At 47.9% G+C, this 13,040-nt stretch overlaps 1 protein-coding gene across 1 annotated transcript; it reads right to left on the bottom strand.

Moving 5' to 3' along the window:
* Positions 1 to 2,885: 2,885 nt before the first annotated feature.
* Positions 2,886 to 12,288, bottom strand: CXCL14 (C-X-C motif chemokine ligand 14). Its single transcript, XM_005242749.3, has 4 exons — positions 11,999 to 12,288; positions 11,015 to 11,120; positions 6,196 to 6,306; positions 2,886 to 4,016 (listed from the first exon to the last, which is right to left on the bottom strand). The coding sequence occupies exons 1-4, from the start codon at positions 12,060 to 12,062 to the stop codon at positions 4,001 to 4,003; spliced, it is 297 nt and encodes a 98-aa protein (XP_005242806.1). The 5' UTR covers positions 12,063 to 12,288; the 3' UTR covers positions 2,886 to 4,000.
* Positions 12,289 to 13,040: the final 752 nt, after the last annotated feature.

Genomic DNA, 13,040 nt, shown 5'->3' with positions numbered 1-13,040 from the left:
AAAGCCTGCTGAATGATGTCAGGTTGCAGGGGGGGGGGGGCTTTACCCTAGGACAGGCACAGCTCCCTGGCTGTGGGTCTCAGTGGGATGGTGAGTTGAGGGAGCAGTGCCTTTTTATTCACATTTGTTCCCATTCTCCACAAATGTGGGTCCAGAAGGTCCCTGACTGTTTAATTAGCTCTGAGCATTTGCGTTGCTGTAGCACTGCCTGCAGCTTCCCACCCAGGGCTCGGGGGTGACCAGTGCAAACCCCCAGGCCTCTCTGATGACTCTGCCATCGAGTGCCATGTTTGCTCCCACAGCCCTGACAAAACCTCGTTAACGCGGGGTCAGCTCTCCCACCGCCTGGATGTGGTCAGGAAAGGTCCCCATGCATGTAGCAATCCGGCATGGCTTTGTGTCTTGATTTAGGGAGCCTGGGGGGAGCTGGGGCACAGCAGGCAGCTGGACCCGCCGAGAGCAACACACCACCTCGCACGGACCACCAAGCACCTATCGCTTCTTAATAAACTTTTTGGCCATTGCTGACCTAGAGCTTATATGAACAAGTGAAAGGCAAGTGGTGAAAGGGTCTGCGTAACATTACTAATCCCACATAGCGCTCTCACTGAAAAGGCGAGGCAGGTCTCCCTGCTATTGTGTCCTTTCTCTGCAGCTGTTTGGTTCACCCTCATGCTTTTATTAAAATCTGATCGTGCCATTTCTGAATGGGTGCAGCCTGTGGATACCCAATGCCCGGGGGAGGGATGCTGGGGGGCATGCAGAGGTCTCTGGTGCAGGGCTTGGTGCTGTGTGTCTGTGTGCTCCTGCCTGCCGTGTGCTGGGGGGCAGCTTTGCAGGCTGGGTGGGGGGCTTGGAGGCTCCACGGAGGGTTTACGTCCCTGCGATGTAGCATCAGTGCTTGAGTAAAGGAGCTGTGGGGTCTGCTTGTGCTGCTCCTGCACCCCAGGATGAGGCAGGGCTCCAGCTTATCCTGCAAGTGTTCAAGCCCTTAGGATAGTAAATTGGTAACTGGTGAGCAGCTGGGACTGGCTGCTGCGTGCTCAGACCATACCTCAGCAGCTTAATTTTTCAATCTAAAAGCACAAATGTATGGTCTGTACATCAGGGAGGTTGGACTGAATGGTCTCCTGTGGCTTTGCAAACTGCAGTCTGGTGGGGAAAACAAAAGCAAACCTTAAGGCTGCTGCCAAATCTACATGGAGGAGGTACCTACCTATAGATATGTACACACATATAAATATTTTAGCAGAGAAGCTTCAGTCTGAAGGGAAGTGGTTAATGTTCTGTGTGTGGCAGTTACCTTCTGGCACCCTGTTTCCCTTTACAACTGTAGTATCAGGGATGGTGAGGGATGCTCCTCCTCTTTCTGGGAACTTGGCAAACCTGCCTGGAGACGCAGTTTAACAGGCTTGGGAAAACCAGCTCAGAGTCACAGATTTTTGCCTTCATGGTTTCAATTCCTGTTTCCAAGAGTTGTTTTGTTGGGAGCACAGATTTCAGGTTAAAGGGAATACAGGTCCTGAGCCAAATAGTTCTTTTTCTTCAGTCGCCCATTCTAGCAAGTGAGGGGAAAAAAATTACAATTGCTTTCCTCTGTTCTCGGTTTTTGCTGGTGGTTTTGGTCTGGCAGACAAACCAGAGCAAAGAGGCATTTGTACAGGCTATACCCTGTGAGGTGTGAGTCAGAGCACTGCGTTTGGGCAACTGGAGCTGTGCACAGCATTCCCAACGGAGCATAAATCGCCTCTTGTGCAACTGTATCAATACTTTTCCAGGAAATGTGTTGCCCAGTAGTCACTAAAAAAACATAAAACTTTTCTTGAAGTCTGGTATGTTGAAATCAACTCTCCTCAAGGAAAAACTACTGGTTTTGTTAAAATGTGACTCGAGGGGAGAGGGGCAGCTTGGCTAGCCCACGGGTCTGGGTTTGCCTGGAGATTGGGTGCAGATGCTCAGCCTGAAGCAGTGCCTTGTGGTCAATATCCCCAGAGGTTTAATTTCTTAAATACTCTGGGATCTTTGTCAAGCTTTTTACTAACAGGCATCTGAAGCTCATAGCTCCATCCTTGTGCAGAATAGGAAAACACTTTGAAATCTAACACCTTTCTCCTTCAGCTCTGCCAGAGTCTTATCACAGTAAATAGTGTGTGTATATATATTTTTCCTGTCTGAATAGGAGGAAACCCTTGAGCTGAGGCCAGGCATTGCCTTGATTATGTAGTGTAAGGTCACTGTTGCAGGAGTTGTGCCGATCCCAGCAGCAGCCCTGCGCGAAGATGTCTTTGCACAGCTGGGAGCAGCGCGGAAGGGAAGGGGTGCTGCTCGGGGAGCCCCAGCAGGTTTTAATGCACTTCGACTCTTGCTGGCTCTACCCTTCCCATCTGTTGCTTCTCTTTTTAGCTGGGGAGTGGTATAGGAGCCTTGCTGGGTGCAAAGTCCCTTTGAGCGAGCACAGAAACTGCACAGAAAGAGAAGGGGGTGGCTCACGGGTGTTTGGTGCTGGACTTCCACTGTGCAGCCTTCCCAACCGAGATCTTGTCTAAATCATGGCATTTCACTTGTCTTTATACAGGTTTATATGGGTTTTTGTATTGACTGGTGGATTTACATTTATTCAGTGTAACATTAGACTAGTGGCTGTAAGTGCATGGCATGTAACAAGGTTCCTCAGTGTTTGGGTCAAGTCCAAATCCTAAAATGAGAAAGGGAAGTAAATTGGACCAGAATAATGTTTTGTAATATAGATACCATATTTCTAAATAGGCTTCTCTGATTCATTGTTTTTCCCCAAACCAATTCATCCATTCATCCCCCAAAAAGTGTTATTAGAAGAGGCTGGAGTTCCCTGATGACCTAAGGAAATGTAAAAGGAATTTTCAGGTTTTTTAAATATATTTTTATTACTTTTTTTCATTTGTCTTAGAAAGAAATATGAAATCTGCATGCAACCTTCTAAATATTTCAAACATTTAAATAGCATATGATAATTTAGCAATACAGTACATTATACAGCAAGATAATATAGGGAGACTTCCTATAGTATATTTACAAATGAAAAGGTAGTTTTGTTACTTTAAAAAGAGGAATGCACTGCTTAACATCGAAGTATTACATTCAAAATAATGAATATGTGGTATTGTGACTAAAACATATATAGGTATTTGTTTGCCCTAGCATATTTTTCATAAAAAGGTACCTTTTTAAAGGCTTTTTTGTTGCTACAAATCTAGGAAATCATACACAATAGTCTTGAAGCTTAAAATATCTCAATACTGAAGCCACAAACTTTCTGTAAGAGCTTCAGGTGGAGAAAAAAATAAACATTTTCTTAGTAATAAAAATGACCTAGAAATGCTTTCTAACACATGAGATGTTAAATGGGAGATATGGTACACTTCACCTTGCAGCAAGACCTCAAGTCCGTTAAAGAAGAGGTACACAAGTGATGTTCACGCTCATCTGACGATGTGCTGAGGGACCTCGCTTCTGCAGCTACAGCCACGATGTTGCAGTGGCATCTTCCCCAGCAAACCCATCTTTGGTCCCCACTTTGCCAGACTAAGGTGGGGGCTGCAAACATGACAAACAACCACAGCACCAAAGTTTTCCCACTGCGAAAGGGTGAGGGACATGGCTGTAGAACACCTTTACAAGCATTACTGTTTGTCTAATGAGCTTATAAAGCTCGATTGCAATCATAGTGAAGTATGAATGAGTAACAATAAAAAACCAACAAACCCCAAACCAACCTCTTTAAAATGAAAAGCATGAGACTTGGTACAGAGCAGGCGGGTATGAAATCTGAAGTGCAACAGATGCTTGTGAAATCTGGAAGCCTTTTGCAGACGGCTATAAAATGTAAAAACTGACCCTTGGTAAAAAGTGCTTTATAATAATATAGAATTTGTGGTTTATGTCTGTGAGAGAAATAATCTTCTGCGGAGCCTGGTCCTTCACCAGCCAAGGGAGTCCTCTCCATTCCTCATGCTGCTTCCTCTTATTCTTCATAAACCCTAAACAGAAGGAAAGCCAAGAGCAAGGTGTTTAAATCACTACTGAAACAACTCTCTTCCTAATAATATAAAAATAATAAAAATCCCACAAAAAACCCCAAACACCCAACCAAAACCAACAAAAACCCCCTAGAAACCAGATTTTTTTTTTTTTTGTCTCTGCTTAAGTAAATTGGAAAGTAAGTTATTGACTTCAGCAGCCACCAGATTGCTCTCCATGAAGCACATGTGACAAGGGCTGGACTTTGGCACGGCTGCATCTTGTAGGTGTGTGGGGAGGAACAGGCTCTGCCACAATTGTCAGGATGCATGAGATGGAGAAATCCACATCTGCTAATATGCTTTAACCATTGTAAAATCCTTCTTGTATACAAATGTTGAAGTATATCACAAGCTGGATGTAGATAATAAATTCACAGTATCTGTTACGTTTGGAATAATATCACACCCTATGTTGTTTTTCTAGTGATGTCCTAAAAAGACTGCTTGGCAGGCTTATCTGCTGGAAACCTAGTTGTGCAGGCTCTTTGGGTGAAAGCTGTCTTCTGTGGCATGGGGAAAACCAGGGGCAATGCTATTTTGTGGAAGAGGTTCATGTTTGTACTGTGTAGCCTTGACTTTTCCTGGGGAGCAGCACAGGGGTTTTGGGACAGCTGGTGCTGACTATTTATTATGACGACTGGGTTCAATCCAGGCTCTTTGTCTGCAGTATTGACTTGATGCTGCGGTAGCTGCAGTGTGACTTGGCTAACCGGGCAAGCAGGGCAGCAGTGTCAGGGACCTGCTGGGTGCGATGCAGGGGTGGCATGTTGCAGCGGGGCGTGGAAGCGAAGGTAAAACCCCAGGGGTTACGCTGCATCCCTTCTACACACCCCAGGCTGGCAGCAAAGCCATGGGGATGCTGCTCACACTGTCCTTCCTCCTCTCCCTGGCAGCAGGGGCAGCCTCCCTCCCCTGGTTGCACTTTGAGGAAGCCTTGAGTGACCCTTATTATGGGCTGTGGTGGGGACTGCGGGCAGCGCTGTTATCTGCAGGCAGGACCCTGACCCTCAGCCTTGCTCAGTGCATCCCTCTGCTCTGCCTGCTCAGGGGAGCCCTTGGTGTTTCCTGAAAGCACAAGCCTGGGGCTGAGCATCCTTTGTCATTTTAATAATGGCCTTGAAAAAAACCCAAGCAGTGGAAGAGTGTAAATATGTGGTTTTGCAGTGGCCAGGGTTTCCCCATGTGCTCTGGTTATGAAGCAGCTGCGGGAGCTGGCAGGGAGCCATGGCAGACGGCCGGGGGTCTCGGCACCCACCGCCACTCGCATCACCTGTGCCACCGGGCGCCGCGTGGCTATGCTGGAGCTCGCTGGTACCCTGGAACCTGCTGGGAGATGGGGCTCGCTGGCTTCATTTGAGCTCAATTTTGGAGAGCAAATTCCCCATTGGTTGAGGAGAATCGGGGTTTGGTGGGACTGTACTGCGTGTGGAGGCTCTTTCCTGGCCATGGCTGGAGAGGTGGTGGGAGTTGGGCAGCTGCCCCTAATTACAAATAAGGGACATCACTACTGGCCATCAGCCATCAGGAATGCATGTTTTTTGCTGTGTCTCTTCTATCTATGATGGCTTGCAAAAACCAAAAATTAATAAAGAAAAATCCTTTTTCCAAGGGAGAAGGTAGCAGAGACCTAGCAGCAAGTTACTGTTTTTTCTGTGAATGATATGCTAGTTAAAACTGGCAAATATTTGCGTCATCAGATATTGATGATTTTGAGGTGGTGTGATTAAAGTGTGTGACAGGGCATTCTCTCCCCAGCTCTGCTGACTGCTTTCCTTGTGACCGTGTGAAAGTGATTTATAGCTTTTCTCAGCTTTTTACCCATAGAAGGGAGGTGAGTGTATGTAAATAACTGAGAACATCAGCTGATGAATAGTTTAACAGAAAATAATTACTATTTATAGTCAGAACAGCCTAACCCTAAAATAGAAGTGAGGACTACATGTGGCAGGAAAGAAATAACATCAAGAACATCCATTTATCACTGTAATTTTGGTAATGAAATACATCCTCCCTGCTGGATAGAGCCTTTGGGGTGTATGTGCACGTTTTCCTGGCCTCCCTGTGTCTGAATGCTACTAACTGCTCAACTTGCCGCTAAAATTTTTCCCCTTCACCCGTTCAGCAGCTTCATACTTACCTGCCTTTCTCTTTCCATACTCGGTACCACTTCAGCAGCCTCACTGTGTTTTGGCGTTTGGGGTTTAAGCAGTGCTGCTGCTCGCCCCTCACCCGCGTCCACAGAGTCACGCTGCAAGGCAAGTGGGCACAGGTTACAGGGGTGGTGGGAGACACCTGTCCTCTGCTGCTCCTCCAGGGACATGCCAAAATCGCCCGGGGGGGCTCTCACCCAGGTGGGCAGTGAGAGGCTTATCGTGCTCTGTGTTTTATGGTAGTTACTTGAGTTTATTGCAATAATATCGGAGCAGATCTTCAGCTGTTATCAATCAGTGCAGTGCAATATTGTCCACTGTTATACTAGGTTGTACCAGATGAAGACTTACCAGCTGTTTTTAATCAGAGGATTTGCTCTGCCTGTCTGTTAAATATTGTCTTTTGAGCTTAATAGCTGATTTAATTAGGGCTCATTCTGGCAACCACAAGGTCTTTACGTGAGGAGATGGTTTCCTTGGACTTCAGAATATTGCATCAAAAAGAAAAGATCAGACCTGTTTCATTGATGACTTTTTTCCTTTTTTTTCTGATTTTTTTTTTTTAGTCCACAATTTTTTAAATACTTGCATATGGCAGAGTACCTGTGTGCCCAACAGATGAGCTCTGAGCCCCAGCATGCAGTCCTGGGGGCTTCAGCCTCCTCTGATCCCACTCTCCTGGCCAGCAGCAGCGGCTCAGTGTCCCCTTATTGTCAGGACAAAGTGTGCTGGGAGGCACAACATGGCAAAAGATTTCTTGTTGCTTTAGGTTTCCTCCCAGAGGGCTTAGTGCAGCCATCAGTGGTTGGTCTGCCACAACCAAGGTGACACAAGAGCTGCTTCCCAAGGAGAATGGCTTTCCAGAAACGGCATCACTTCTCAGAGCTCAAAATCAAAGAGTTTTCTGTTTTGGTAATTAATTTTGCTATTTAAAAGAACCCAAAACAACCAACCACGGTTTTTACTGGAATTATTAGTTTTCTGGAAAAAACATCCTTAACAGGGAAACAGTTTTTTTGATTTAAGTAAAATACTACAATGGAATTATTTAAATGTTGCTAGAGACAGGAGTAAAATGACACCAGAAATCCAGAAATACCTGTACCTACTGATGGGCTTTTTTTAAGGCTGGTTCAGAATGGAGCTGTTTGTTTTCTAACACAAAGTGCCTTGAATTAAAAAAAAAAAACAAAAAACTTTCCCAGCTCACCCACCCTGTGCAGTGGGGATGTGCCTGACAAAGTGAAACGCTGCATGTTGCCTGCATGATCTTAGCTAAGGGTGTCACCACATTTCCCATTTCAAGGTTATAAGAGGTGTTCTAACAGTTCTTTCCATTTGATTGACTTTCTTCACTGCTCCCCTTTCTGTTCCGCCTGTATCAGGTGTAAGCTAAAGTCACAAAAAGATAAGGTGTAATTTTCAGGTGGTTTTCTGGGAGGATGTGGCCCTTTCCCCCAGTGTGTGAGAAAGTGGTGGAAGGTCTCAAAGAGCCTCTGTGGCCACAAGCATCAGAAAGGGAAAGGTAACCACTAAAATCTATGGACTATCTTGTGTTCCAAGGGTGTTCTCGGCAATCCCTCTGGAGATCAGTACGTGCACGGTGAGGGGAGTTTTCCTGTAGCTTTGAATGGGAGTGAAAACAAACCTTCACCGAAGGCAGAAGGTATGCAAGTTTTTAAGGGACCTGATGTCAGTGTAAAGTTTCTCCATCCAGCAGCCACCTCCTCAGCTATGCTGTCTGCACTGGCTGATGCCAGACCTTGGCTTGGGTTTCTCTTCTGTCAGACCATAGAGGGTATTTCCAGAAAGTGATAGACAAGCTGAATTGCAGGGCAGGAGCACGAGAGCCTCTGAAAAGCAGCAAGCCCTGCATTTGCACCAGAAGCAGACATGGACAATTCTGCATTTAGAAGAGCCTGCAGTCTGAGGAGGAGAGGATGCATGGTTTGCCTCTGAGGTGAAGTGGGTCTTGTCTCAGGCTGAGGTGTGTTGCTTTGGCATCACATGTAGGTTTTCTGCTTTAATGCTGGAGGCTGGACAGCAGAGGAAATATTCCCAAGGCGGCTTCAAGGTCCTCTGTGGTTCCTGCACAGCCCTGATGCTGTGGGCACAGGGCTGGGTGGCATTTTTTGGGCATGACCTGGCTCTGCTCTTGGGGATGCTGGTCTGGCTGATTTGAGGGGACATGCCTAAGAAGAGGCACTGTAGGAGCTCATACCCCAAGTAAGGAATTGTCTGGATGGGCTGCAAGTAGAGGTTGAGGGATGGAGAAGGGGCTCAAGCACCAGAACTTACACATCCAGTGAGATCCTGCCAGTGGGATCAGAGACATGAGCTGGTTCCAGGGGGATGTGCGTGCTGAGCTGTCCCTTAGCGGTCCAGGGCTTCGTGGCTGGAGCCTTCACCCATGGTTGTCTGTGCCAAAATCCTCCCCAGTATGTTCATGACTCCATGGCTGCAATGAGCACCCTGGATCAGTTTGTAACCTCCAGCACCTTGTGCCCCCATGCTTCTTGTCTGCAGGGGTGGTGGGGCTGCACCTCTGCCCACGAACACCCTGTCCCCAGGGGCACAAGGATGCTGGCTCTCATCCTTTCACCCCAGGCCAGTGCAGGGACTGCCATCCTCAGCTGTCCCTTGGGAAAGGTTCCTCACAGCGCCTGTTTCCCATCAGCTGTTCTCACCCTCACACAACCCCCCTCCTTGGGATGTGGCAATATGTGGAGGGGGGTTGGATCCTTTCAGGCAGGCAGAGCTAAACCTCCCTGCTATTTTCCGCTGCTTTTCCTCATTCTGGGAGACAGATACACACACAATTACTGCTAGATGTACCGTGAATCTTGATAGGTTTTGACTAGACGGAGGACTCGGTTTAGCTGTCCCTTACTCTGTATCACAGCTCTGCTGGGGGGGGGGGGAGATTATGGCCAAAGACAAATTCCTTCCTAAACCGCACCCCCATACTTGCTGCTTCTCTGCCAAACATAATTTCTATCCCATTTCTGCTATATGAAAAGATACAAGAGCTTTTCAGGAGGGCAGGAAGGGACCCAGCTTTAACAACTCATTTTAGATGATCACTGCAGCAACAAAAACACAGTTGCAGGAATTTAGCTCTTCTGTGCCTTGTCCAGAGGCTCTTGCATCAATTGGTTCTCTGAATATTAATTTCAGTTTGCTTTCAATGCTGGCTTCAGACTGCAGGCGGTTAGCTGGGAAGGCAGTGATGGCAGTGGGTTAACCCTGCCTGCTCCGTGGGCAGCAGCAGCGACAGGAGAGTGATGGGACAGATCCGTCCCTGCAGCCGCTGCAAGCGCAGGGCAGCCCTCCCAGCTTGAATAGCATTGCTAGGCACTGCATAGCTATCCAGCTGGGGAAGGAACCACTCCTGCACAGCATTCCATCTTTCCCGACTTTCTGATTGGAAGTGAAATGTTGCATTAATGAGATTTATTTTATAACCCCCGGCCACCAGCTGCTTTCGGGCAAATGCCTGGAGCGGGATGCAAAGAGTTAGTGCTCCTCTACGCCGTTGCTTTACTATGGAAAGGTCAAAGCAAACAGTAAAGCTGCAAGCAACTGATTCAGGCAGTGATGCTCTACAAGCATTTTTCTGTTCAGGTCACCGTCAGTGGATTTGGGTTTCAAAGAGGTGGGTCTGATGCTCCCTGAGCTAAGTATTGCTCACAGTGATGCCAGTGTAAACCTGGAGGAAGCCTAAGGGAGCGCAGCTCTCCATTCCTCCTCCATACACCCTCCACCAAGTCTGGCGAGCCATTTCTGTGCGGGCGGGATCAGGCTCATGTGGTATCTCCTTGTTTGTGCCAGTCGGATGGGCAGCATTTGGCCCCATGGGCATTACAGAATGCTGGAGGCGGTATGCTGCTTGGCAGGACAGGACTCGGATCCTGCTGTTAAAGCACCTTTCTAAGAAAAGCAAATGGCAAGTGCTCAATGAAGGAGCACAAGCACTGGAGTAAATCAGTCCTTGGTGTTTTGGGGTTGTGGCTGCTCTTGGGACCCTTTTTCCCCTCTTAGGTGGCAGAGGGGCTTGGCACGGTCTTCTTGGCTAATCTGCTCTTCTGGTCCTTACCCAGCCCCATGTGCTAGCTGACCAGTGCTTTGTTGGGGGGAATCTTAAGATATCCAAACCAGGACAGACACCCCCCCCACCCCCCTGCAATCACCTATATTTAAAATCACAAAAACTCTCTCCTTCTAAGCCAGTCATCAGAGATGTCAAAAATTCCTGTAACTGCCTGTGTTCGGTTAGTGACTACATCACTTTGAAATTTCACGGCTCGCAGGGAAACTGGGAGGAAAGCGCTTTCTTACATGCTAGGTAATCCCACTAAATGCAAGGGGATGGCTCTGGTACAACGCAGGGGAAAATCTGACTCTGGTTGGGAACACTCTTCCTTGCAGAAACCACCACTGTGGACCAAACTCTGCTTATTTTCTTATCCTGCATGCTCAGAATAACTTCAGTAAATAGTTCTGGATTTTACATCAGGCAGTTCTGAGTAGGATTTGTCCCTGTCTTCATTTGAACTAACAATTGTCCTTTTATCACTACCTGTTCTGTAAATATTTCCTTGAGCAGAAAATAATAGTGTCGAAAAATAATAGCTGGGTTTTTGGTCAGAATTGCACATTTTATTGCATCCAATACAGCAAATGACTATTGCCAGAAATTAGCATGCCAGGGCATGAGGAAAACAAAGAACAAAGCAGGAAGTTGCAGTATAAGGTAAAGCAGTTTAGCTGATAGGGAAACAAAGCAATAAATGAAGGAAAACTTACATAATCATCTCTTCCACACAAAACGGGTACCTCGGTTTTATTTCCAGCTTCCGTACATTAGAGAATCTTATTTTAGGACCTTTTCTCGAACATTTGCACTTTACGCCTACAAGAGAAAGCATTTTCTGATGTGTCTGCAAAGCTGCCTGCATACCAAGCGTCCCTTCCCCGCCAGCCTGTGTGCGCACAAACTTCAGTGGGGTCTTTCAAGCCTTGGTGGGAAAAGCTGAATTTTGTTACTGCTGTTGAACTTCAAAAGAGCAATACTTTCTTTGCTATGTCACAGGAAAAGCTAGCTGACTCTCTGGGAAAAATGGCTGAGAGCACTATATATGTTCTGAGGCTTTGTAAATATAAGAGATTTTTTTAAAGTGCACCTGCTGTGATTAAATGTAATTGTATTTAACAAAAGGAAATGAAAAGAGTCAGAATTGGCTTTAACCTGAGCAAGTGAGTGCACACCTTGGCTACTTTCACGTTCGCTCACATCTCTCTTGGACTTTGTAGGACTTTGTCGTTTCTCCTTGCACGGGTGCTGTGGTGCATTCGCAGCCAGACAAAAGCTGAGCGTTTTCTAAACCACCGTGTTTGTGCACGGCAGGGAATGCACACTGGCACGCTCGGTCATATTTGTGCTACCGCATCACATCCAACTCTGTAATATTTGCCCTGCAAAACCCACCCTCGGTTTCGAAGGAGATATTTGAGCTATATTCCTGAATAACAGAGAACATGGCATGACCTCCCACACGGCGGGCTGGGGTGCCTGCCAGTGAAGACACAACTTTGTTGGTGTGTTTTATCTCTGCTTCCACCCTTAACTCGCAGCTACCTGACCCGCAGCTTCCATACATCCCTCTTTCCCAACATGCAGGGGACAGCCAAACGCAGCTCAGGGCTATCAAGAGGCAAACACGAATTCCTGGGAAAACACCCCCCTGGGAAAGAGGTTTACATGGGAATAAGCAGAATAAACCAATTTACCTTCCGCGCTGGCTAAGCACATGGCGATGAAGAGCAGAAGCAAAGCTGCTGTCAGGAGCTTCATGGCGAGACAGCAGGTACCTAAAGAGACGCCGGGGGTTTAAATGTGCGTGCCCCTTGGGCTGGTCCCCCGGTGCCCCCGTCCCCGGGGCGGGATGTGGCGGGGGGCGGACAGCAGCGAGCGGCTCCCGGCGGTGCGGGCGCTGCCTGCCGCTGCCTGCGCTCTGCCGCCTGCTGCCCCTCGTCCTCCTTTAAAACCGCTCCCGCTGCCCTGGCTCCCGGCTCATTAATATGCAGAGCAACTCCGCGGCTCCCTCCGCTTCCTCAGCCCCGCCGGGGAGGGAGGGGACCGGCACCCCGCGGCCGCTGCCCCCCCGGGGGGGGAATCCATCCCCCGCCGCCCCCTGCATCCCGGGGGCGGGAGCGCTGCGGTGGGGGGCTGCCCCTGCCCCCTGGGACACCCCTCACCGGGAGGGTGGTTGCTGGGGGGGTATCTGTGGGAATGGGGCTGCTAGGTGGGGCACCCCACCCCCCCCCACCACTCCCGCCTGCCAGCGCTCCAGGGAAGCCCACTCTCCGCAGAAATTCCCAGGCACCTCGGAAATAAGATTTGGAGAAGTGTCACCTAGGAAGGGGTGTCACCTATTGCTTTAATATTAATTTTCTAGCTTTAAAAGGCTTCTAAACATAAAGTAAATATTCGCGAATTAAGGGGGGGGGGGCGGCGGAATATTTCTAAGTGCATTGTTAGGTGGATTTGGCATGTGGAATGCTTTCAGGAAATAAGATCAATTTGGGTTGCTTTAATGAGCGCTCTGGCAATGTCCTGCTTCGTGAAGAACAGGGCAGCAACACGCAGGGACTCTGCGGGTGTAATACGTGTTCCCTCTCCCTGGCTGAGCCCGTTCCCGATTTCAGCAGCAGCGAAAATAGCATCTTTAAAACCCAGATTCCAGATTTTTGCCTAAGTGAAATGGGTGAAGATCAGAGTTGTGTCTCTAATCTCCTTTGCAGGACTGTATTCAAAACACATTGCAGATCA

Source organism: Falco peregrinus, chromosome 8 (genome assembly GCF_023634155.1).
Source record: "Falco peregrinus isolate bFalPer1 chromosome 8, bFalPer1.pri, whole genome shotgun sequence".
NCBI lineage: Eukaryota > Metazoa > Chordata > Aves > Falconiformes > Falconidae > Falco > Falco peregrinus.
The sequence above is the reverse complement of the archived record's forward strand: the minus strand, read 5'-3'. Positions and strand labels throughout refer to the sequence as shown.